The 27,815-nt window shown below is 41.1% G+C and overlaps 1 protein-coding gene across 1 annotated transcript in view; it reads left to right on the top strand.

Annotated features, from left to right (window-relative positions):
- Positions 1–27,815, top strand: part of CFAP47 (cilia and flagella associated protein 47) — a 465,875-nt gene that overhangs the window by 134,309 nt on the left and 303,751 nt on the right. The window contains exons 26-31 of the mRNA XM_044285568.1: positions 2,444–2,581; positions 7,142–7,328; positions 18,418–18,515; positions 18,606–18,722; positions 20,143–20,277; positions 21,924–22,036. Of these exons, the coding sequence (XP_044141503.1) occupies positions 2,444–2,581; positions 7,142–7,328; positions 18,418–18,515; positions 18,606–18,722; positions 20,143–20,277; positions 21,924–22,036 (788 nt within the window). The remainder of the gene's footprint in view (positions 1–2,443; positions 2,582–7,141; positions 7,329–18,417; positions 18,516–18,605; positions 18,723–20,142; positions 20,278–21,923; positions 22,037–27,815) is intronic.

Genomic DNA, 27,815 nt, shown 5'->3' with positions numbered 1-27,815 from the left:
GAGAAAATAAGCTTTACACATAGGGCAGCTTTAAGTACTTCGACTGCTACACAAGAATATAATGTTATCTAATTTCTAATCAACAATTCTCTTCATTTCCCAAAGCTTTTTATACATCAATATCCTGTACGATTGATGTAATGCTGACTATGTGCTTGAGATGAAAAGATGTAATGTTTGTAGCCACTGAAATTTTACTATAAAATATGAAGCAATTTTCAGTACCTGACTTGATTTCTCTAAAAGTATTCTCTGATATGCTCTTACCGGGTCTGTATGCTGGTAGCTACATTTTTTTTCTAGTGGCAAACAAAATTATTAGTGCTCAAGGAAAGAGCTTTTGAGTCTCAGCGTGTGTTGCCATCTATGTTTGAATTACTATGTGGACAGCAGCAGGAAGTCCGACCAAGATGCCAGCAATTGGCATGTGTTCTGTTATAAAATGTGCCTATTAGATGCAATTTCATCTAGTTAGTCCAATATTTTCCACTAACACCATAAACACAAAATAATATACAAAACAGTAATAGTGATTTCTTTTAGCAGTCTCCAAAACATTTTTCAGAGTCATTTTGGTTGGATGAATGTAAATATGGTCTTTGTTATTGACATCAAGAATAATAGCGAACAATAGACATTTAATGAGTATCAATACTTCACTCAACCACTAGCATAAGCTTTGCTACCTATGGTAGACTACACAGAGGAGGCAATTTATAGTAGGGGTTAATGATACATTTTTTTGGTGCTTTGTATTGAGTTCCTAGGATATATATTTTTTATTAGAGGGGAATCTGCCATCAGGAAAGTTACACCAGGCACAGCTCAGCTGAATACAATACCTTTCACTTAGCGATCCATTGCTTCATTTTGGAGAAAAAGTACTTTTAGAATAGATTTAAAAAAATGGATCAGCTCACACATTGACTGTATGCAGTACTTCTCCCCCAGAGCAAGATCCCCCAATAGGTAAAATGGACATGTTATCCAGCAGCAGGAGTAGAAAAATATCCTTTATTAATCCAGTTAACACTACATGCATAGCACAGGTACCGCTGACACTTTTCTGATAAAAGTCCTTTCTCATAGCTAGCAACTGACTGATGTACATAGCATTACATATAGTGTTGATCGAGCATGCTCGGCCGAACACCAGTTCGCGATGCTCGGCCGAATATCGCATGGGGTTTCGCTCTGGTAGATAGGGTAAGCGGACGCAGTACAGAGGCAAAAGACAAGTTCTTAACTCAAAACTTCAGCGTTTATTCACAATTGAGGAAAATGCACAAAACAATGCGTTACTTTGCAGTCTTGTTGTTTACTTCACACACAATGGATAGTACATATTGGTGTTACTTCACACAAAGTCACCTTGATGTCAGTTCTGCCTCCAGCAGTCCACGGCAGGCTTTAGGGGGCCTGTTTCCTCGGCCCATGGGTATTAGTCCTCCAACCTGGCACCAAGTCTCAGATCCCAACACAGAGATCCTGCTGCTGAGCCCAGCTGCCTATTTAAGGACATCCAGGTGGTGCCAAAAACCCGGACCGGCAATTCAAATCCAGTCTGGTATTTGACTCCACCTGGCAGATCTGCAGATGTAACCTAGAAGCCAAATCCATACTGCCTTACAGTGGACTGTGGTGAAAAACCTAGGGGTAGCTTTAGCATTCTCTGACCCATAGTGGTTGAGGAAGACTGGTAGCAATTTCTGAGTTTACTGGCTGTGGTTCTGTGGATGGCGACCATAGTATTCTTTGCCATACTTTAGTCTTCAGCTATATACTTTTGCACTATAGCCTTAGTTTCTTGTCTTTAGTTTCTGAGTTTGAGCCCAAAATTATTCTACAATTAAAAACTCCTCAGATCACATTTCTTCTCCATTTGGGTGTTTGATCTGGGCAAGACCGTAACCTCATGACCATATGCAGATTACACATATACAGGGGCAACTTGTTCATCTGTCACATAGCCTAGAGGCAGCTCGGCCCTATTTAAGTGAATGGGGCTGAGTATGATACTAAACCACTATACAATGTACGGCTCTGTGCATGTTCAGCTGCGAAAAAGACGCAACACTCACAGCAGCATCGGTGCCTTTTCAAACAGCTGATTGGCGGGGGGCACGGGTCTTGACCCCCCACGAACAGATGCTGATGACGTATCCTGAGGACAGCTCAGCTGTATTAAAGTCTCATACATCCCTTCTAACATCTGTAAATCTTTATTCACTTTTATTTTCCTTACACAGCTTACACTTCAGCCACCATGCTTTATTTTTTTTTAGGTTGATAGTTATGAGATGCAATTACTGCATTAGCCTCATAGGAAGCCCAATAGGAAGTAATTTTCCTGAAGTCTTAAAAAGTGGCACAGTACAACGCCCACAGAACAAGCAGTGACATTCTGAGTCAATGTTAATTATGTTTTTTCTTTCCTTTCAAGGTTCAGATTCAAAAGCTTCAGCATTTAAATGAGAAGACTGCTGATCATATGGAAATCAATTTGCTTCATTTAAATAACAGCGTATTTCAGTCTGTGAGTAAACGTGTATGGACGGACATACTGTTACAGATATACAAGGTGAGGAAACAAGTGATGATTGTTATTTACGGTTTATAGGTACCATCTACACAGTAGATACAAACTAGATCACACAAATTTGGCATCTTAGCTTATAAAAAGGAAGACCTGATATGTTAAAGGAACACTAAATTTTTTTTCTTTTTTGCACGTATAATGCTAACTTACCAGTAAATTTTCTAGCCATGTAATTTGTTTCATCCATACATTTTGAACCCTTTAATCATGGCCACCTGGTCATGTGATCTCCAGTCTGACCTCCAGTCTAGTGGATGCTTTCCCGTGTAGACAGGAGACCAGTCTCTCCTGTGTGGCTGACATCTTGTGAACTAGAAGATCATATCAGCACCTAATAAATCTCTCCTGGCAGCTCTCAGACACTTGCACTTCCCACCTAACTTTGCCATTCTTGTTCCTCTGCATGTCTCCTCATGCAGAGAGTGCTGCTAAAGATGTCATTTCTACCTGATCTAAGTGTCAGGGAGAGCAGTGATATAGAAGGCAGGTATATACAATAACTCCCCTGACTCTCACTAACTGTCTATACTATCTATGTGTACACTCTCTACTGTATCCTATGACATCCTAGATACAGCTTTTACATCGCTCTCTCTTGCCTCCTGCTTGTAATGACAAATCTATCACAAGCAGGAGGCAGGGAAGACAGGCTGAAGCTGCATCATACGAGAGACTATGCAGTGCGAGTTTGGGGGCAGAAGTTCTATGTCATTGATATCTCACTGGTTGCTTTTAGTTGAAACACCACCACTTATGTCTCTGTGAACCTGTACACTTTTTATGCATGAGTCATGTGGGCAGTGTCACTCAACAGTTTACAGCTAACTCTGCATGACTAAGCATGCTGTCAATCACTGATAGGACCACCCACATGACTCCTAAGCACAGTAAGAGCAGAGAGTCAAATGTATAAATTACAAGTTTTATTGAATCTTTTCCCACAAAACTCTATATCAATCTGCTCAGCTCCTCCTGATCTATAACCTGCTGCCTGCAGATTGCGCTACATTTAGTGGTGACAGGTTCTGTCTATAATGGCCATACAAGCCAAATAGTAGTGCTAAATAATAAAGGCACTAAAACAGTAATGTCTGCATGGATATTTCCATCGAAAGCCAATATCTTTGGACATTTTTTACACGCCACATACCTGCTTGTCATTATGATGAACCATGTACTTAGGGAATCTAGACGCTTCTCTGTCACTTACCTTCAGAGTTAACAGCTTCACAGCTGCATGTGCTTCTGTGTAAAGGATTATCTGCCGTCAGTTTGATGAACAGAAGCAAATCCAGAATAAGCAAATCCAGTGATTAACTATGCTTAAACATATTGTGTGATACTGTTATTTTCAAGGTGTGAGTGAAGAAAATCCCTCTGTTTATTCTGTACCTATAATATGTAGTAATGGTGCAATGTACATAAGTCAGTATTTATTCTGGCTCAGTAATAAACTGTGGAGCTGTGCTCGTGAAAATCCTTTGTGCTTTGCAGTCAATACAGCACATAAGAAAATGCAAAACAAGGCCAGAAGCCCCTTTAAATGCCCCTATATATAGCGTACTAGTGTATTGTCAGCTGAAGCCACCGTTTCCAGCAGAATAAGGCCGACAGTCTAATGTTTATGGAGAGCTCTGGACTCTACCCTAATAGATTACATAAAGAATACCTGAAAAACAAGGGGTTCTAATCCAGGTGCCGTTTCCCAACTGATCTTGCGTAGGCAACTGAGTGGAAACAAGTCGGGTAGTAGTAAGCACTTTTCAAGGGCAAATCGCCCTGTTCTTCAGGCACAATAGACTTATTCTATTGTTCCTGACAAGGAGGTTGATTTGGTTATTTGGTTGGGAGACAGCGCCTGGATTCAGGCCCCTTCTTTTCCATTTATTCCTTCCATGCCCCTGGCTAACTGCCAAACTAGCAAAGCTGGCTGTGGACCGTGGCTGCAGCTCCACGCCTCCTCTGGCAAAACAGACCTTGTATACTATGCGGACAAAGTTGTGATGAACACTCCAAGTTAAGCGCTTTACTTACTAACCACCGCAACCAGGGAGTATTACACATGAGGCGCTGTCTCTGCTCTTTTTCTTTTTCCCAACAGATTACGTTGGAGAGAGGGAAAGGTTGTGTGAATTTATTTTTTCCCCCCAATCCTTTTGTTCTCCTGGGAGATATGCCACAACCAGAGGTGTCTGGCAGAGGTCATTTTCTCTTCCTTACCACTGAGAACATATACAGTTGCAAGAAAAAGTATGTGAACCCTTTGGAACGATATGGATTTCTGCACAAATTGGTCATAAAAAGTGATCTGATATTTATCTAAGTCACAACAATAGACAATCACAGTCTGCTTAAACTAATAACACAAATAATTAAATGTTACCATGTTTTTATTGAACACACCATGTAAACATTCACAGTGCAGGTGGAAAAAGTATGTGAACCCCTAGACTAATGACATCTCCAAGAGCTAATTGGAGTGAGGTGTCAGCCAACTGGAGTCCAATCAATGAGATGAGATTGGAGGTGTTGGTTACAGCTGCCCTATAAAAAACACACACCAGTTCTGAGTTTGCTTTTCACAAGAAGCCTTGTCTGATGTGAATGATGCCTCACACAAAAGAGCTCTCAGAAGACCTACGATTAAGAATTGTTGACTTGCATAAAGCTGGAAAGGGTTATAAAAGTATCTCCAAAAGCCTTGCTGTTCATCAGTCCACGGTAAGACAAATTGTCTATAAATGGAAAAAGTTCAGCACTGCTGCTACTCTCCCTAGGAGTGGCTGTCCTGTAAAGGTGACTGCAAGAGCACAGCGCAGACTGCTCAATAAGGTGAAGAAGAATCCTAGAGTGTCAGCTAAAGACTTACAAAAGTCTCTGGCATATGCTAACATCCCTGTTAGCGAAGCTACGATACGTAAAACACTAAACAAGAATGGATTTCATGGGAGGATACCACAGAGGAAGCCACTGCTGTCCAAAAAAAAACATTGCTGCACATTTACATTTTTCACAAGAGCACCTGGATGTTTCACAGCAGTACTGGCAAAATATTCTGTGGACAGATGAAACCAAAGTTGAGTTGTTTGGAAGAAACACGCACACTATGTGTGGAGAAAAAAAGGCACAGCACACCAACATCAAAACCTGCTTTGCTGCATCAGGCCCTGGACGGATTGCTATCATCAAAGGAAAAATTCATTCCCAAGTTTATCAAGACATTTTTCAGGAGAACGTAAGGCCTTCTGTCCACCAGCTGAAGCTCAACAGAAGATGGGTGTTGCAACAGGACAACGACCCAAAGCATAGAAGTAAATCAACAACAGAATGGCTTAAACAGAAGAAAATATGCCTTCTGGAGTGGCCCAGTCAGATTCCTGAACTCAACCCGATTGAGATGCTGTGGCATGACCTCAAGAAAGTGATTCACACCAGACATTCCAAGAATATTGCTGAACTGAAACAGTTCTGTAAAGAGGAATGGTCAAAAATTACTCCTGATCGTTGTGCACGTCTGATCTGTAACTATAGGAAACGTTTGGTTGAAGTTATTGCTGCCAAAGGAGGTTCAACCAAGTTAGGCTACTTTCACACTAGCGTTCATAGGTCCGTTCGTGAGCTCCGTTTGAAGGAGCTCACGAGCGGACCCGAACGCCTCCGTCCAGCCCTGATGCAGTCTGAATGGAGCGGATCCGCTCAGACTGCATCAGTCTGGCGGCGTTCAGCCTCCGCTCCGCTCGCCTCCGCACGGACAGGCAGACAGCTGAACGCTGCTTGCAGCGTTCAGCTGTCCGCCTGGCCGTGCGGAGGCGTGCGGATCCGTTCAGACTTACAATGTAAGTCAATGGGAACGGATCCGCTTGAAGATGCCACAATATGGCTCAATCTTCAAGCGGATCCGTCCCCCATTGACTTTACATCAAAAGTCTGAACGGATCCGCTCAGGCTACTTGCGCACTTGCGAAATTTTTCTAAGTTATTAATGCAGACGGATCCGTACTGAACGGAGCCTCCGTCTGCATTAATATGATCGGATCCGTTCAGAACGGATCCGATCAAGCGCAAGTGTGAAAGTAGCCTTATTAAATCCAAGAGTTTACATACTTTTTCCACCTGCACTGTGAATGTTTTTCATGGTGTGTTCAATACAAACATGGTAACATTTAATTATTTGTGTGTTATTAGTTTAAGCAGACTGTGACTGTCTATTGTTGTGACTTAGATGAAGATCAGATCACATTTTATGACCAATTTGTGCAGAAATCCATATCATTCCAAAGGGTTCACATACTTTTTCTTGCAACTGTACATGCATAGCTAAACTGAATATGTATGTGTATGGGGGAGTCGAGAGAGAGAGAGAGAGAGAGAGTTGTTGGCTATTGAAGGTGTATGGTCACCTGAGATGCAAGGGACATTGAAAGAACCAGGGTTATCTGCTCATATTGCCTGTTGTTGGTGTGGAATGTCATCCATACTAAGCAATCAGAATAAAGTATTTTTTTTTGTAGTTTTTATTTAATGCTGTTCCATCTTTTTCAGGTGTTCATCCTTTCACGCGTTACACAGAGAAAGAATGATGATGACAATGTGATAGATTGCATGCCAAAAATCAGTTCAGAACCATTATCAAGCAACATATATTCAACTTCAGAGATAATTCTTCTTACTTGGCTCAATGTTCATTATGAAAAGATGAGAAAAGTGGCATGGAGAAATTGTAAAAAAGGTGAGACAATTGAAACGTTATTATTCTGTTGCAATGTTACCATGTGGAGCTTAGATGAAAGAGAGGAAATTCCTCACAGTGCTGGTTTCCACCATCGTATCATTCTTGGTGATATGTAAATCTGGAAGTCTTCATTCTTGTCTCATTGTGAAGGCACTTTTAAAGTTTATTTAAAAGTGAGGTTACGTCAAAAGAGTTTAAGTCAAGAAATGATATCATTAATATCATATTAATTTACAAGGATTAACTTCTGTCTCACCAACTTCAAATTTTTATCAAGAAGTGGCCTTGTATCTTTGGGGAATATGTACCAAAATGCAGGGTCCTCGGAGCTTTGACACAGAGCATTCCATTGTGCAAGATTATGTGAAAATATATATTTAACAGAGTAAGAAACTCATAAGAAGTGTACATATATTTATGAGTATATAGAAAAAGAGGAGTGTAGCAGCTCTCACCTGCCCTTCCTTTGGCTGCCCTTTATGAGTATATAACATTGACATTTGATTAGTGAATTCATAAAAAAATTGATTTTGGTCCTATTTGGCCAAATCACCCATTCTATTTGTTCTGTGTGTGAATACATTTTACCTGAATCGAAAGTGCTCTCATTACCCTCAGCCTCTTACTCCTTGATTCTCTCTAATCTAATCACACATAATTCTGATTTTAATGAATCTGAACTTATTCATCTCTAATTATTATCAAAATCTATAATTCTTATATGCTTATTATCACTGGACAAGTGTATACAGTATATTACTTCCTTTACTACATTCTCTCCCACTCTTGATGGCCAATACTTTGGTACTGTACTTTTCAAGAAAGGGTACCCATGGGGAGGGTTGGTTTACTCAGCTTCATCTGTGTTCTTCATATCCACACGTGTGATAGAGGCTGCAAGGACTAGCTGTATTGCATTGACTTAGTCTATATTTAAAAACATTGTGACTATTTTCCATCGTTACTTAAGGACAGAGGCATCATCATCTCTCATAGAGAAGATACTTGTGTACAGTGATTTATTTCCTTTTTCACAGATAACATGAATTCTTTTGTGGCTTTGCCGGTTATTACATATGTAGGATAGTTTGATATACTTTATCATTTTATCTGGATATTATAGGCTAGTGATAATGAACCTTTTAGAGACTGAGTGCCCAAACTGCAACCCAAAACCCACTTATTATTCGCAATATGCCAACCCGGCAGTTTAACCTGAATACTGAAAAATACCGGCCCAGTTATGCTGTGGGAGGCCCCAGTAAAATGAATGCCCACATTGGCACCCCCTAGTATTAAAAATGCCACATTAATGGCCCCCAGTGTTAATTAGGCCCACATTAGTGACCCTCAGTATTAATAATGCCCCAAAATTGGCCCCCAGTATTAATAAGTTCCCTATTAGTGGCCCCAAGCATTAATAATAATGCCCCATAAGTGGCCCCTAGTATTAATAAGGCCCACATTATTGGGCCCTAGTATTAATAATGCCCCATTAGTGGCCCCGGTATTAATAAGGCCCACATTAGTAGCCCACAGTATTAATAATGCCCAGTTAGTGGTCACAGTATTAATATGGCCTCCATTAGTGGCCCCCAATATTAATAATGCCCAATTAGTGGTCCTTAGTAATAATAACTAGTATTTATAAAGAACCTTTCTCCCTGGGGACTTAAAGCACTTTTCATCACACGCTCTTGGAATTAACTAAATCGGCAGCCGAATAGTAATAGATGTTTTTATTACCCACCAATTGATGGTTCTCATTTTATCGACCTCGGAAGGAGTTGACCCTGCCGTGATTTGAACCTGCAACCCAAGGGTTGAACAGATTCTACTGATGTTGTATTAGCCAACACAGATATCTCCCGGCAGTTAGTATTAATAAGGATCCCATTAGTGCCCCCTATTTTTAATAATAATGCCCCATAAGTGGCCCCTAGTATTAATAAGGCCCACATTAGTGGCCCCCAGTATTAATAATGCCCCATTAGTGGCCCCAGTATTAATAAGACCCCCATTAGTAGCCCACAGTATTTATAATGCCCAATTAGTGGTCACAATATTAATATGGCCCCCATTAGTGGCCCCCAATATTGATAATGCCCAATTAGTGTCCCTTAGTATTAATAAGGACCCCCATTAGTACCCCCCAGTAATAATAATGCCCCATTAGTGGCCCCCAATATTAATAAGGCCCCCATTAATGGCCCCCAGTAAAATTAATGCCCCCTAGTATTATTTTTCTGCCATTAGTGGCTCCTAGTATTAATAATGCCTCCATTACAGGCCACAGTATTATTAATGCCCACTCCCCCACTGTTCTTGTGAAAAATAAATAAATAAATAAATCTTGTGCCGTGGGGGAACACTTGCTGCTCACTGGATGAAGTTTTGCATGCTGGAGCGCAGGCCTGTCCTGCACTTCTAGTGAGCAGCGAATGTTCCCTGTGGTGCGATCAAATGGATGAGCAGAGTTTTTTGTTTTTTTTAACACAAGCAGAAGAGGGGGTAAAGACTTTATTAATGAGCACTGCACAGTGAAAGCATTCATTAGTAATAGTGCACAGGTGGTAACCCTACGAATGGCCCACACAGAGCCGTAGGTTCCCCAGTGCCATAGGTTCCCCACCAGTGTTATAGGCTAACTCAACATAATATAATGTCTAATGGTTCCTGCACATGGCACTTTGAGTACCTACAGGTCAGTTTTGCAGAGCACTGAGCACTCTATATACTTCCATATGGTGTAGCACTCCATTATACAGTTATTTCCCCCTAGTTGCAGTGCTTCTAGGTTAGAGTATGTTTATCTAGCATTATACCTAAAAGCATGTCATTAATTTAATTTAAGGATTCTCATGACATCTGTGATAATCAAAGAAACAGTCATCTATATGCCTTTATAGAAAATAAAAGGCACACAGTTATGACTGAAAGCTACACTATGGGCCCATATAATTATATAGCCTCTATGTTACTTATGCATACCACATGGCAATACATGTCATATATATCTCTGGAGCTGTATGTGAGGGACTATTTTCTATGCAGGGGAGGAAAGGGTCAATAAGAACTAATTGCAATACATCCTTGGAGATGCAGGTGCTTGACTGTCTCGTGTGAACTGCTGCCTGCCCATATAAGGGGAATAAAGTCCCCCAGATATGCAAGTAAAAAAGAGTTTTAAATTCATTGGACATATCTCACCAGTGGTGCACCTAGCCCTTCTGCTGCCAGAGGCAAAAACTGATAAGACGCCCCACCCTCAGAATGCCAATTTCTTAGCCTAACGCCTTCCCTCCAGTCCTACTTTTAAAATCATACTTGGAAAACATTACACACAGAGGTACAAAACATACAGGGTGATAGAGCGCCACATACTGTGCCCACTGTGCTTCCCAATACTATACTGCAGAAACAGATAATCCCCTTCTGCTGCCCTCTTGCCCCTACCTGGTGCAATCGCCTCACCTTGCCTCATTGGTGGTGCACCCCTGTATCTCACTATAAGATCCTATGGTAAGTTTAGATAATTTGAACGTGGGAGGTACTTTTATTTTTTGGCATAACAAGGACCCTATAATTCATCCACTTTACAGATGTCTGAAGGAGGCTAAAGGCAAAGGATGTAGATTCTATTTTGTCAGATTTAATGTGCAATATTTTCTTCCCCAGAATTTAAAGGGGTTGTCCTGAGGTTTTTTTTTGTTCTTTGTATGTTTCTAATCTAATCAAATGTAGCAGCTTTACCATGCACTTACTGCATCTGTAGTTGCTTCTTTCTCAGATTTCACTGAGGGTCACATGACCTGTGATGTCAGCTTCTCTCCCTGCTCTGATAATGTTTCGTGCACAAGCCTGAGAGAGCAGATATGAGTCTGTACACTAGACGTTACTGTGCTGGGCACGCCCCCCCTGCACTGGCTGAGCTGCTGCTGTCTGCCCTGTGTCTTCCTCCCACTGGGATACGTCAGGAAATATTAACCCCCTTCAGGAGCACAGACTCAGGGCTGAAGGCTTTACTGAGTAGCTGAAGGCAGTGAGGAGACAAATGCTGGGTTCAGAAGCTGACAAAGGAAGTTCTGCAGAGCATTGCACAAGAACAGGTAGGGAGAAGATCCTGTGTGTATCAGCAGTGCCATTGTACAGCTGGGGCTTGTAGTCCTACACATACAACATGCTGCTGAGTCTCCCAGCAGGCAGACATGTCACTCAGGGCAGACTTATTCACTCCCTTTGCAGAGCAGAGGGAGGAGCAGAGATTCTTGTTATTGCAGGTAACAAAGGGCCAGAAGAGAACCAGGGAAATGAGGAATATTTTTTTTTTTTTACCTAAAACTTGCTTAGCTCAGTTATATATTGCTGCCTATCAGATTTACAGTGCTATATATATTTTTTCCATAACTCGGGCAACCCCTTTAATTAGATTTGCATAACTAGTCCTCAATAGCTAATAATTAATAATAAAACACAAGAGAAAAAATGCCACCTTTATTGATTCTGATTATTTATAGAATCCAGCTTTTTCCTGTGCATATTAGTCATGGGGAATGGGTTACACAATACAATATATGGCATCTCTGTGTAATCAGAGCAATGAAAAATTGCCGTTACCAAAGCAAAACTGACTTCACTAGCAAATTAAATTTATACGGTCCAGCAATTGTCATGAACCAGCGGGTGTGAACCCACTGTGCACGTGTCCTACCTCCTCTAAGGGCGTTGTCTAAGTGAACCCCTCGATCTTCACAGTACCCCTGAGAAGGATAGGCACACAAGGCAGCTGGTCCAGGCGGACCAGGACGTAACTGAGAAAGGTACCTGAGGTACAAGCGTTGTCAGCAGGCTAAGTCGTTACCAGGAGCAACAGTGCAGGACCGAAGAATGAGGCAGAGGCGAAGTCAGACGGGAAAAAGGTCAGGGCAGGCGGCACAGCTACAGGTCAGGCAATCCGGATTGGCAACAGGAGAGTCAAGGCAAGCAGGCAGGGATCAAATTTGTAGCAGAATCCAGGAACACAAGTAGGAGTCAGAAACACAAGCGAATATCAGGAACCTTAGCAGAACACAAGGACCTTGACACTGAGGCATCTGGGAAGGGGGCTGAGCCACTTATATATGTTTAGGGGGGCTAGGATTGGTCCACGACATCACATGACCTAACCCATAAAGGCCAGGAAGTGATGCGCTCGCTTTTAGGAAGTGCTGCAGGAAACGCGGAGTAAGAATGCTGTGGTCAGGGCTGAGAGGAAACTGTGGAGCTGATCCCCGAACAACAGTACCTACACAGACAGAGCCCAGGACTGCAGCGACGAATGGGAAGCACTGGCCGCAGATCACTGCTGAACAGGGCGCCTGGGACCGCGGCGATAAGCAGGGGAACAGGGGCGCACAGCAGCCGCTGTTACAGCAGTGTTTTGGTGCTTGTGGAATCTTATTTGTACTGTTACCATAAAACCGTGCAGAGCCAGCACTGCTGACTAACTTGCTTTCTATGGAATATTCACTGGTAACTTGCAAATATAGTGTCTAGAGACATATGCAATGTTCTTTTTTTCTAGCACATTTTATGGTTTCTCTAGGACAGTGGTGGAGAACCTAAGGCATACGTGCCAGAGGGGGCACTTAGAGCCCTCTTTGTGGGCACACGGCTCTGTGTAGGCCATGCGTAGGGTTACCACCTGTGCACTATTACTAATGAATGCTTCCATTGTGCAGTGCTCATTAATACAGTCATTACCCCCTCTTCTGCTTGTGTTAAAAAATAAATAAATAAAACTCCCCTGATCCATTTGATCGCACCGCGGGAAACACTTTCTACTCACTGAAAGTGCAGGGCAGGCCTGCTCTCCAGCATGATGACATTTCGCAGCATTAAATGCAGCAGGACCTGCAAAATGTCATCCAGTGAGCAGCGAGTGTTCACCACGGCACAAGTTTTATTTTTCCCAAAAATTTTTGCACAAGAACAGTGCGGGAAGGGGGCAATAATAATACTGTGGCCTGTAATGGAGGCATTATTAATATAGGGAGCCACTAATGAAGGAAAAATAATACTAGGGGGCACTAATAGGGGCACTCATTTTACTAGGTGCCATTGATGGGGTCTTATTAATATTGGGGGCCACTAATGGGGCATTACTAATACTGGGGGCCACTTATTGGATCCTTATTAATACTAAGGGCCACTCATTTGGCATTATTAATATAAAGGGCCACTAATGGGGGCCATATTAATACTGGGGCCACTAGTGGGGCATTATTAATACTGGGGGCCACTAATGTGGGCCTTATTAATGCTATGGGCCACTTATGAGGCATTATTATTAATACTTGGGGCCACTAATGGGGACATTATTAATACTGGGGGGCAATTTGGGGTATTATTAATACTGGGGGTCACTAATGTGGGCCTAATTAATACTGGGGGCCACTAATGGAGTATTTTTAATACTAGGGGGTGCCAATGGGGGCATTCATTTTACTGGGGCCTGTGTTAAGCCACGCTCCCACAGCTTAACTTGGTTGGTATTTTTTAGTATTCAGGTTAAATTGCTGTGTTAGCATTTTGCCGTAAATAAGTGGGTTTTGGGTTGCAGTTTGTGCACTTAGTCTTTAAAAGGTTCACCATCACTGCTCTAGGCTGTAGAATGACATTGTGGATGGTAATAAAGACAGTGACCAGTTTCTGATGGTTGTTGTATATGTCAGTTATTTCCTAAGGTGGCCATACACATACAATAAAGGTTGGTTGATTACTGAAGAACAATCTTACTTAGCAGCAATGCAGCAGCATGTTAGTTCATACTGGCCTTTTACCATCCTTAAAACTGGCTATACCCTGGGCAATGGATAAAAGATCTTTACGGGACTGTTTCAGGAAAGTTTACTCTAGAGAGATCCTTTGTGGAATATAGTGAAACATTTAAACATGGCCAACTGCTTTCCAGATTTCTTTCCAGGCTGAAACTATTATTTGCTGTTAAACTGGCCCCATCGTTTAGGCTGAATCATTTCTTTTAATCAACTTTAGATTAATGTGTATGGGGTACCCTAGGGACCCGTTGACCTGACTGATCTTGACACTGTCAAAATCAGCTGCATATACCACAGCAGAAACTGTCACGGTTTCTGGTGCTGTTGTTCACTTTGGATGCTGCAGACCCGCTCCCAGCTTAACGCCATTGAATGCAGCTAAACCACTTCTAATAGTAGCTGTCTTAACAAAGCAACAAAAAGGGGCATGTCCCTTCTGGGCGCAGTTGCAGATTTAAACATCTGGCCCTCGAACTGCAACGCTGCCTCCCATTGAACACCAGAATTTTGGTGCAGTGTCCTCTGCCACCGTGGGAATAGGCCCTTAGTGTCCCTTACCTAGACAGGTCATGTCGAGCCAAGTGTGATTTTTCTTAGAGCTGAAGATTATCTATCTATCTATCTAAAAAACAAAAGTACAACTAGCAGCACAGTTAGAAAAAAAGTAAATCAGGGTGCAAATCCTCAGGGAAGGTAGGCAACTATTCCACTGTACAATATTTCCAAAAAATGAGGAAGCACTCCAAGTCAAAGTGAAAGGTGATGACCTAATTTATTCCCAGGCAACGTTTCAGCCCACTCAATGAGGCCTTGGAGTGGGCTGAAACATTGCCTGGGAATACATTATTTGGAGTGCTGCCTCATTTTTTGGAAATGTCTATCTATACAGTATAATATTTAAGATGCTGGGTTTATTATATGAAAACAGTAATACCAGACTGACTTTTCAGAACTGTAATTTTCTGGCCATAACTTTTTTGGGGAAAATGAAAAAATGGTAAAACTATATTCATTATGTGTAAATATGCTGTTGCCTTGGAGGAATGACACAAGCATGTCACTTTTCTATATATTGATCTTTTTTTATTTTTATTCACAATTATTATTTTCCGAGGCTTTGTGGGGCTCACAGCTTCTTGGAAACATATTTTTTTTACCATTCTACTTTTGTGGGGTTTTTTTTATATTCCTTTTTCTCTTTATAATTGGATTATGTGAATATGTCCATAATGCTTTTACTTTACTGTGTAATACAGATTGACCTCCATATGGATTGACCTGTTGAGTCTTGAGGTTAAGAGATAATGATCTCTGCTTTATTCTGTACATAAGAATTGTTGTGTTGAGAAATGTTGTCCAATAAGAACTGTATTTATTTGTGCATTATTGTTATTGTTTGTCACCATTATCACCAAGAAGCAAATTATGCCTATGTTGCAGGGTTGTGAGAATAGCATCGGCTCAAGGCCATGTTGCTGTTCAGATTTCCCACTCAGACACCTGTAATTAGTTTTCTGTGTATACCAGATATTGGCTCTCTATTCGTACACAAGGTTCTCCGAGGTCATTGTATTGGTCTATTCACACAGCTGTGGAAGCTTTATTGTAGTCATAGAGTTGAAAGAAGAATAGTTATTAGAAACTGAAAGGCTGATGGTGCTTTCAGAACATTATTATGATGTTGCAGAAATGAATACACAGTATCACACTTAGCATTGTGTGGCACATTCATTGTCTGGAACCAGCACTCTGCATAATCGGAAAAAAATTCTGCCTTCACTGTCTGGTATTATTTGTTTAAATGCATAGTATTCACAGCATCCACATTTAGAACTACTCCAAAGGATGGCCCACACATACTAATACTGTCTAAAACAGGCATCCTCAAACTGCGGCCCTCCAGCTGTTGCAAAACTGCAACTCCCAGCATGCCCAAACAGCCTACAGGTATCAGCCTACAGCAGGGCATTGTGGGAGTTGTAGTTTTACAACAGATGGAGGGCTGCAGTTTGAGGATGCCTGGTCTAAAAGAAAGACAGTGTAAATTTAGACAGTAAATGTATCTATTACAGTTAAAAACAATTAGAAATCAGGCAGCACACTCACATGAAAAATAGAGGTGTTTATTCACCCATGCTGGAAGCGCAACGTTTCAGCTCTATACTGGAGCCTTTCTCAAGCAACAAGTGGTAGTGGTTACAACACAAATTAGTAATTAATAAATAATCATGTAAAAATACATAAAATCAATACAAAAAAATCATCTATAGTGCAAAACATATATATGTGATCATGATTCCAGAAATAAATTGTCATACATGATTGTTCAAACATAGTAATACATGATATAAAGTGTAAAATGCATAAAAAGTGATAAATTCATATAGATGACAAAATGACCCTGACATGTGTAATAAATTAATACAAATTAGTGTCATTAGTTGGCAGAGAGGGAGGAGACTCACCAAAGGGGTCCACAGTAGTATAAACACACCATATATGGCATTCCATTGTTAAGACTATGCATGCACCATTTTCTGATTGAATATTATCACAGTTAGAGATGAGCGAAGTCTTGAAAAATGCAATTCGGCAAGTTCGTCGAAGTTAGCCAAGAAATTTGATTTGTTACAAATTAATTTGTCACAAATGGCTATAAATCAATTATATCAAGGACACTCTGCCTTAGGGTACGGCCACATGGAGTGGCCGTGCTCTGGACAAGTTGCAGCCATGCTGCAGTGAAGAACTATGGCCAATTAGCGTGCAGCTGCTTTAATAAAGAAGACCGCACTGTATAGTCCACCTTCATTGTTAATGTCTGTGCGGCACCTTTAAACAGGGGCTGTTGCTGGTATTGGGTTTTGCTGGTTAGGTGGAGGCACAATATGCAAATTATTGCTGTTCTTGCCTGCAATCCCCTGCAGGTTATTTGACAGTAAACACAGAATATTAATCAGCTCTGGCATACCCACTTCTCCAACCCCAGCGCTCTCCTGTCCTACAGGTGGGAGCCCTTCTTCTGCCATCTGCTTTTCCTACTTTTCCACATCATCTAATATTGATGAGAATATGTCATCAGGAACAGCCATCTCTCTGCATCTTTCTGACTTTTATAGGACATGGAGGCTTTGAAGGTTGATTTGGAAGAAGTAAAGCCAGCAAAAGATAAGGATGGTCATCATTAAGACCTGGCCCACCCCTAAGGGGTTCAGACTGGACTTATTGGTATTGAATTACATTTACGGCTGATGTAGGAATAAGTAAATGTAGGAATAATTAAATAAAACTGACGCAGCATAAGTCACCCTGCAGTCTCCCTGCACTCTCCCTGCAACACTGTCCCTAGAGCAGTGATGGTGAACCTTTTAGAAACTAAGTGCCCAAACTGCAACCCAAAACCAACTTATTTATTGCAAAATGCCAACACAACTATTTAACCTGAATACCAATATAGTATATCTTCCATGTACTTTATCAGTTAGTTATAATAGCCTGCCTAAATTAAGTTTGCTGCCTGTGCTGTACATGGTGTGCCCTGCGCTAATGAATGGCAGAAAAAGTCTAAGGCATATTGGTACACCACAGACTTTTTTCAGGGTGCCATTGCCCACAGAGAGGGCTCTTAGTGCTGCCTCTGGCACCCGTGCCATAGGTTCATCACCACTGTCCTAGCGCATGAGTGCTTGCCACGTCTCTCCCTATGCTCAGATCACAGGACAATAATGGAGACCACCCAGAATGAGGGTTTTATAGGGCTGTAACATCACAGTGAATGGCAATCTGCAGATTGGCTCGCTGCACGGCATTATGGGTGATCATGCACTCTTGAGTTTCTTACTTTCACTTTGTAGCACTTGCAGCTGCCATTTTAGGAAAAACTGATTCGTTACCACGAAACGCCAGGAAATTTGGATTTGTTGCAAAACTAAATTTTTCTAAACTTCGGGCTGAATTCTTCTGTGCTCAACACTAATCACAGTGGTCGCATGGTAAATCTTTTGCAACTGTCTAGTCAAGTTTATACTACCCATTTGTTAGCTTACTTTTTCATATACCAGTTTGGTCAAAGGGTCATCATGGAGAGGACTGTATTACGGAAAATAAAAAACTGCTGAACGAGCAGCTCCCACCCGTGCAGACTGTGTGTGGCCACATCTAGCACTTTACATACACTACCACTTATACTAACTTTGTTATAAAAAATCTAGCATTGATAGTTAATACGTGTATAATTAAAGGCACATCATTTTTATTTTTTTATCTAGGTGACATACCAGCCACGAGATGGATTATGAACTTTGATAAAGACCTTTTAGATGGCCTTGTTCTCGCTGCTCAGGTGGCAGCATATTGTCCATATCTTGTGAGTACCAATTCTTGTGTAGTCAGTGCACTATGTCTTGTCCTTTCTAATGTTCTCTACTAATAAAACTCTCATTTTATTTGATTTCAGATTTTAACTCACTTCATAAGTATGTACACCAACCCAGAGACGCCAGAGCAGTGTCTACACAATTGCCTGATTCTAGTCAGTGCATTCCGGGTTGTCGGTCTTAACATTGACATACAGGTGATTTTTTTTTACTGCTTTATGTAGCGCATGTCATTTCATCCTTTCGACAATATTCTTTGCTGATGGAATTGTCAGTGGGGCATGCATTTCAAGGTTGTTTTGTGTTGCGCGTCACAAAATTACACTGATTTCCAAGGAAAAACGGCTGCAAAAAGGTATTTTACAGAGCTCCACGGAAATCATTTGACCCATATTATAAATATGTAAACTGCTAGTAGCAATGTTTCTTTTACCAGATGCTGGAAAACCATTTGACTAAAAGAATTAGCTTTGCATGAAATGTGCTTAAAACAGATCTGTAAAATGAAGATAGCACATGGCGACCATAAAGTGTTATCAGGACAGGGGTGAGGACACCAGTGTAATACCAACTTGGTGCTCACTTCCTTAGGTTGTGTAAGCTCCCTCACAAATGGTTCTCTAACAAACTCAAACCTTAACATGCTGCTGAATAAGCTTCTATAAAAAGCTATGGGTCCAGGATCTTCTACCGGGGCAAGAAACAGCAGTACTTCCAAACAAAAGAAAGTTCTGCAGGTTTCCCTTATTGGTGTTGGACAAATGTGTCTCATGAACAGATTGTTCTCTTCCTCTGGCCATTGCTTTGTTTTACATTCTTAGTAAAGCAAATCTGTCAATGTAATATGCTGCCCTATGAGCAATGTATTCATAAGAGGAGAGCTCCACCACCCAAGCCACTCTCCACCCCATGTCGCTCATCGGGGGGAGGGGGGGGGATGTATATGCATAGCAGCCACTGCCCTGTGGAGCAGGGAGCATTCTTCTGACTCTGAGTTTGAACTTCTAAATATTAGTCTTTCAGCTCTCTTATTAGCCAAAGCGCACATTCTGCCTGCAGCTGAAACACCATGTTCAACCTGATAGGTTCCCTTTAAAGAGGTTATACAGGAGTGCAATACTGATGACCAATCTTCAAGGTAGGTCTTTAATATCTGATTGGTGGGGGTCCAACACCCAGCACCACAACCAGTCAGCTGTTTGAAGAGGCCATGGCACTCTGGTCAGCTCACCAAGCACAGTGTTGTACAATATATAGTGGCTGTGCTTGGCATTTCAGACTAGTCCAATATACTAGAATGTGACTGATCTGAACGTAGGCCATGTGACTAATGAACATGACGTCACTGGACTGGGAAGAGGCCATAACGCTCACTGGAGCACTGCAGCCTCCTCAAACAGCTGATTGACAGGGGTGCAGGGAATCGGACACACACAAGTATTAATCAGCTATCTGGAGAATTTGTTTATTTGCTTATTTTCAATTATTTCTAATATTGAATTACAACTGACATATGACATGGGGTACAGTGAACAAAATACAGTATGCCATTTATTTTAATATACTGCCTAGCATATTTACTGATTGTCATGCACACACATTCTATCTTCTATGCAGGCCACAGACATATGTGATCCAAACCCAGTGACAATGCTGATGTTGTGTGTATACCTACATGAAAACCTTCCCCTTTATGTTCCTAAGAAGACAATTACGTTTGATGGGGCTCTTCACCAAACAATTTCACGCCAGGTGACTAAGTGTCTACTGTTAATGCTTTTACTGGGTGCTGACATCCTAGCCACCTCTTATCCATTGGAGTGCTCATAGAGTCAAATCTTCCTCCTATCATGTCACTTTTCCAAGTAACGGAGAGTAGCATAAAAGCACAATAATTGTCACCAGGATGTGTACACAACCCACACATTGAAGCTGCCGTCTGGGTTCAAGTACAGTAATTTGGCTTTCGACCAGAGACAGAACAGATTTTCCTCACTGTTCTGATTTACGCTGTTCAGTTAGGACCAGACTGACTTGGAAATAGAGATAGAAATCCATTCAAGGGGTCAAGATTTCCAATTTCCAGACTTGACACTTTCATTTTGTGAGAAGCCTCATATCTTTCAGTCAGGTCTCACCACTTTTGGATGTTTAAAAAAATAAAGTACTTACAGACCCCTATTGGTATTTTTAGCTATCAGTCATTTATTTCCTGGGTCAGTGTCATAGCTTTTATCTCTAAGCCCGAGAGAAAAAGAAAAAGAAAATAAAAATTATTATACTTTACACAGTTATTTTAGATGACCACCTTTACTTATGTAAATATACAAACAGGACTTGGGTCTTATAGCAAAGGCCAAACATATAACCAGTACCGAATAGTGCGCAGAACACCTTGTATAACACAATTACCAGAACAATATCTAAAATTACAACAAAAAAGGCAGAAAACATATCCTTACCAGTAAGTGGTAATAATAGAGTGGTCAATGCCTCGGGTACATGAAGAGTAAAGAAACTGATATACATAGTATCACAACATACAAAACACCATAAGGCTGCGTTCACACGGGCGAGATTTCCGCGCGGGTGCAATGCAGTAGGTGATCGTATTGCACCTGCACTGAATCCTGACCCATTCATTTCAATGGGGCTGTGTACATGAGCGTTTTTTTTCATGCATCACTTCTGCAATGCTTTAAAATCGCAGCATGTTCTATATTCTGCGTTTTTCACGCAGCCCTGGCTCCATAGAAGTGAATGGGGCTGCGTGAATAACGCATTGCATCTGCAAGCAAGTGCGGGTGCGATGCGTTTTTTCACTGATGGTTGCTAGGAGATGTTGTTTGTAAACCTTCAGTTTTTTATCACGCGCGTGAAAAACGCATCAAAACGCATTGCACCCGCGCGGAAAAAACTGAACAACTAAACGCAATCGCAGACAAAACTGACTGAACTTGCTTGCAAAATGGTGCGAGTTTAACTGAACGCACCCTGAACGCATCCGGACCTAATCTGTCACGCTCGTGTGAACTCAGCCTAAAGGAACAAGCAACATAGACAGGTAAAGGAACCCCAGATGAAGCAATAGCTGTATGCAGTTAATGTACTGTTTATTTGAGTCGTCATTTTTTGTTTTGATTTAGTCCGATTTCTCTTGGTTTTAATAGACCTAATAATGCATATGTTGTTAATTCTTATTTATTATATAAAACCAGTTTGTATACACATTAAATAAGGGTGAAACAAGTTCATATTTTCTCTGTTAGCCGCGCTGACATGGCCACAATTAAGCAATGTTCTTATTGCTAGCATTCAGTCACAGTCTGTCAGTACAGTACCTATGCACAACTGCTGATCAATAATCTGACCTTTGTAATGTTATGTTGCTCGAATAGGTCCGCCTAAAAAATCCAAGCAGCAAGCCGCTAACGTACCAGGCTACAATTGTAGGTCGAGAGTTAGCTGATTTCTTATTGCCTAAAGAAAACACAATAAAGATTGCCCCAAAGTAAGTGACCTTTTTCTCTGTCTTTACTGAAAGTGACAGCTTGGGCAGCCTGAATATGGAATATACATCTGCTACATATTAATTATGAATAATACAAATGTAATTTTTACCAGGGGAAATTCAGATGTTTCCATAATTCATACATGGTAAATACATACATTAATTGGCTGTTAGCTTCTTGTGTCTATTTTACTTTATATAAAGGCTGATCAGTGGCTTTCTGTATTTGCTGATGTTTTTGCAGCTTGAAAACAGCTAGCATTGTTTGACTTGAATTGCTTAGATACCTTGACATGTGACAGCGACATCGGAGGCAATGTGCATTGACATATAAAGCATGTATGACGTTTCCCATGTTTTCCCATGAGAATCTACATTGTTGTATGACCCCTATTGCATCGTTCTGTTTACTGAAAACTGAAGTTGACAGGGAGTAAAAGCAGGGTCAGAGTGACTTCCCCATCAATGCAGCAATCATAATGCACTTGACCTTGTTCTAGTTTTTATGGTTCCATAATAAGAAAAGCAGTGATGACGTCCTTTCCCTCTTGTGTCTTCCCATATTGTTCCTTGGTCGCCTCATTCCTCGAGCAACACTTACAAAGTAATTCAAATAATGCTTGGCATTCAAACTACTTGCTATCACAGGGACATAAATGTGTGATGTGTCATCAGGGGTGACTCTAGCCAGCAAACAAAAGGGAAATTGTCACTTACGGTAATCTAAACCCCCACGAGTAAAATTGGGGATGTGGTGCACAGATTTAAAACGTGACATTATATGTAAGAAATAGTATTCAGTGAATCAAAGTCCGCAAAGTGGAATTTGATCTGGATTTCAGGGACAATTCTATTCGCCACGAATCCGAATTTCCTTGTGCTTCATGGTAACGAATCGATTTTCCCTGAATGGCAGTAAAAAAAAAAAAAAAAATCATACTTACCTCATTTGTTTAAGTGCGAAGAGACGTCCGCCACCATATTGATTGAAGATCACGTATGAAATACCATGAGCGATGACGTATGATGTCACTATGCTGACCAACGTGATGATGTCATTACGGGCCACGCGATATTTTGCATTGGATCTACAATTAAAAGGGTTATCCAAGTTCTGGAATCCACCCCCATATGCCCGGGCCCCTCACGGAGATTATACCTCGCTGTCCGGCACCCGTGTCACTGCTTCTCCCCGTCGCCCTGGATGACATCCGGCGTTGGTTGGTGGGGGGCAGTGACGGGGATAAGCCTCCCCATCACCGCCTGCTATTGGCTTGCTCCCCCCGACGCCAGATGCTTTCATCCGCAAGACAAGGAGATGCAGTGGTGGCCGTGATGGTATGAGAAGCGATGCGGGTGCCCGGTAGCGAGGTAAGTACATTGTTTGCGAGGGGCCCGGACATATGGGGTCATCAAAGCTTTTCTTATTATGTAACGAAAAAAAAACTGGAACAAGGTCAAGATCTGGTGGAATAAAATTTCATATTCACACTACTACTATTGATGGTATAAAACTAGAGAAAAATTCGGATCAGCTCACCTCCATATGTGTACTATGCTCGAACGTAGGTCTGGTCACCTGGAACAACAGTTAAGGAAAACGTAGATGGGTTCAGCACTCGTTTACAAAAATCTAAAAACCTTTATTATAACTACTCACAACATAACAAAAGAAATTAAAAAGGCTGATACTTACGCGTTTCAGGTAAAAGTACCCCTAGTCATAGCATCAAAGCTATAACTAAGGGTATTTTTTACCTGAAACGCATAGGAGACAGTGTACTTCCATTTTATTTGTCATGTTCTGAGTAATAATAAAGGTTTTGGGATTTTTAAACTTGCGCTGAACCGATCTACTTTTTCCTTACCTACTTATGGTATAGTAGGGCTCTGAAGCACAATTCAAGGAGTTTCACAGACTAATGACATGAACTTTAGCGATTTACAGTTAATTTGGGAATACTGTATGTGGAGTTCTTGGGTGTATGTTTTTATATAGAAAACAAAACATTGGTCACTGAGGGATATGACGAAAACCAACAGCAGTTAATTCTTCATTGCATTACAAAAATGATCATCCACGATATATGAAAACATGGATAATGTGTAGTCATTTTCTAAAATGTAGTAGGATCAATAATGACTCTCAGAATTTTCAACAGTAGGTATAGGAATTAAAGGTTTGTCTTATTGAAAGAGGTTACCCAGAACTAATCATTGTGGAGGCGAATGAATGAGCACAGCACAAGACAGGAATATATTACTGCATAAGAAAAAATAGCAAAGACGGAAACCCACTGTTTTATCATGTAAATGTGGGCCCTTCAGTGACACGATTAAAACTGTTATCCATCAAAACTGACATATCATATAGAAAGACTGCACATTACAAGAGGTTGGGTTATGGAAGCCGGTTATTTTATTCCGAAGATCTAGGAAGATTAGAGATATTGTACTGAAGATAAGATTTAGAAATACACACACAAAAAATGGTTGGAGGATCACATTCTGAAAGGAAATTATTTGAAATGTGGTAATTGCACATGATGTTGTTATTTCAAACAATCGCACCCGATGATAAGACGCACCCCAGGTTTTAGAGGAGGAAAATAAGAAAACAATATTTTTCATCAGACCCTCATAAATATCAGGACAGCGGATCAGACCCCCCATATCAGCCCTCAATGTCAGACCCCCATCAACCCTCAATGTCAGACCCCCTTCAGACCTTATATGAGCCCTTTATTTCAGACCCCCATCAGACCTCAGATCAGCCCTTAATGTCAGACCCCCATCAGACCACAGATCAGCCCTCATTGTCAGACCCCCCCATCAGACCACAGACCACCCAATCAAAGTTCCTTGCCAGAACCAAAAACTCCTCTTACCTCTCCTGCACCATGGCTACTCTCCGGCAGCAGTCGCGATCCCATGACTTCTCCAGGCCAGGCTGCACTGTCACCTGACTGTCATAGTGCACGCACTACATCCTGACGCTGTACGGGATCCGGACAGTGCAGCGCCGTCCCAGGAAGGAAGATCAGGGAGGGTGAGTACCAGAAGCCTTACAGTGCTTCACTCCCCGCTCCCGGCACCTAATGCATACTAGTGAGCGCTTCCATAGTGGCGGCGATGTAACCCAACGCTTTTATACTTCGGGTTACGGATAAGAGCCTTCCACCGCAACGTATAAAGTCGTGCAGTGGTATGCAAGTGGTTAATAATGTATGCTGTATACTGTTTTGTTATATTTGTTTTTATTATATAGATGGAGTTTCCAAAAAGTGCTATGCTATAATGATATAGTGCAGAGCAGTGCTGACCTATCTCTCCTGGTGAATTTATATTCTCACCGCTCCACAAAATGTTTATAATGACAGACTCCATTTAACACAGTGTGTAATCTGTGTCACATTCACAGACTACAGGTGCATCTCAATAAATTCAAATATCATCAAAAGGTTAATATATTTTAGTAATTTAATTCAAAAATGTAAACGCATATAGATTCATTGCATGCATAGTAAGCTTTTCAAGTGTTTATTTCTTTTAATGTTGATGATTATGGCTTAGATAATGGAAACTCAAAAGTCAGTATCTCAGAAAATGAGAATATTGTGAAAAAGTTCAATATTGTAGACTCAGTGTCACACTCTAATCAGCTAATCAATATACAATATCTGCAAAGGTTTCCCAAGCCTTTAAATGGTCACTGGTTCAGTAGGCTACACAATCATGATGAAGACTAGACATTGTCAAGAGTGCTTGTATACAAGCATATTAATAGGAAAAAGTGTAGTAGAAAAGGTGCACAAACAACAAGGAACAAGAAAATGCCAGTCAAGAATTTGGAGGAAATTCGCAAGGGTTGGACTGCGACTGGAGTCAGTGCTTCAAAAGCCACCGCACATGGACGTATCCAGGACATGGGCTACAACTGTCACATTCCTTGTCTCAAGCTATTCACGTCAGAAGCCTCTTACCTGGGCTAAGGAGAAAAAGGATTGGACTGTTGCTCAGTGTTCCACAGTTCTCTTTTCAGATGAAAGTAAATTCTGCATTTCACTTGGAAACCAAGGTGCCAGAGTCTGGAGGAAGAGTAGAGAGGCACATAATACAAGTTCCTTGAGGTCCATGTGAAGTTTACACAGTCAATGATAGTTTGGAGAGCCATGTAATTTGCTGGTGTTGGTCCACTGTGTTATATCAAATCCAAAGTCAGCGTTGACCTCTACCAGGAAATTTTTGAGCACTTAATGCTTCCCTCTGCTGACAGGTTTTATGGAGATGCTGATTTCCATTTCTATCAGGACTTGGCATCTGCCCACACTGCAAAAATGACCTATACCTGGTTTAATAACAATGGTATCACTGTGCTTGATTGGCCAGCAAACTCGCCTGACCTAAAGCAGTGCATGCATAGAGAATCTATGGGTTATTGTCAAGGGGAATATGAGAGAACAAGACCCAACATTGCAGATGAGCTGAAAGCCGCTATCAAAGCATCCTGGTCTTCTGTCACACCTCAGCAGTACAACAGGCTGATCACCTCCATGCCACACAGCATTGATGCCATAGGTCATGCAAAAGGAGCCCTGACCAAGTATTGAGTGCATATACTGTACATATATTTTTTTATTGGTCTTATATAATATTCTAATTTTCTGAGTTACTGACTTTTGGGTTTTTATTAGCTGTAAGCCATAATCATCAACATTAAAAGAAATAAATGCTTAAAATAGAACACTGTGTGTGTAATGAGTCTATATAAGACCTTCCCTTTTTGAATTGTGTAAGTGAAATAAATTAACTTTTTGATGATATTCCAATTTATTGATATGCACCTGTATACGTTGCGTAAGTGGCTTACAGCTATATGAGGACATGCATAGTATGCATTGGCAGGGAATTCTAAATGAAAGATGCTATCCTGATAATAAGGCTACATGCACACGACCGTATGTGTTTTGCGGTCCGCAAATTGTGGATCTGCAAAAAAAAACTAATGACATCCATATGCCATCCGTTTTTATTTTGTGGATCCATTGTAACAATGCCTAAAACGGACAAAAATAGGACATTTTTTTTTTGGCGGGGCTATGGAACGGACATACGGATACGGACAGCACACGGTGTGCTGTCTGCATTTTTTGCGGACCCATTGAAATGAATGGGTTTACATCCTATCCGCAAAAAAAACAAAAAACGGAACAGACACGAAAACAAACACCGTTCGTGTGCATGTAGCCTAAACTAAAGGAATGCATAGGCCATTTGAAATTTCCATAGCTCCATACTACTATGATACACCCCCTACAAAAAACGGATAGCACTTTCATTATACAGCATTCGATGGAGCTGTAATTTTTCTTTGAGAATACCTTTGTATGACTCCATATGAAATTGGGGGTTCGTAGGCACCCAGTAGGGCCCCATAGACTTTAATAAGTGCCCTACATTGTTATAGTTTATATTGAGCCGTAATATTATTGTTCGCATGCGCCATAATAGGAGGCCATTGCAATTCACAAACTACTGAATGATTTGTGATTAATTGAACTAGTAAGTATATACAGTTCATGAGGCTGAAGAAACAGTGATTAAAAGGGTAGGCCACTCTAATTACTGGTATTTGCCAAAATTTGCTAAAAGTAATATAATGTATAAAGAACATCTGCGCTGATTCCTTGCTTTGAAAACAGCTGCTTGATGGCTTATCCCAATCGTCATCCCTTTCTGTGCAATGTTTTTGTCCCAATATGGCACCTGATGGAGGGTC

This window comes from Bufo gargarizans, chromosome 3 (assembly GCF_014858855.1).
Source record: "Bufo gargarizans isolate SCDJY-AF-19 chromosome 3, ASM1485885v1, whole genome shotgun sequence".
NCBI lineage: Eukaryota > Metazoa > Chordata > Amphibia > Anura > Bufonidae > Bufo > Bufo gargarizans.
This window is presented reverse-complemented; position numbering and strand designations above follow the sequence as displayed.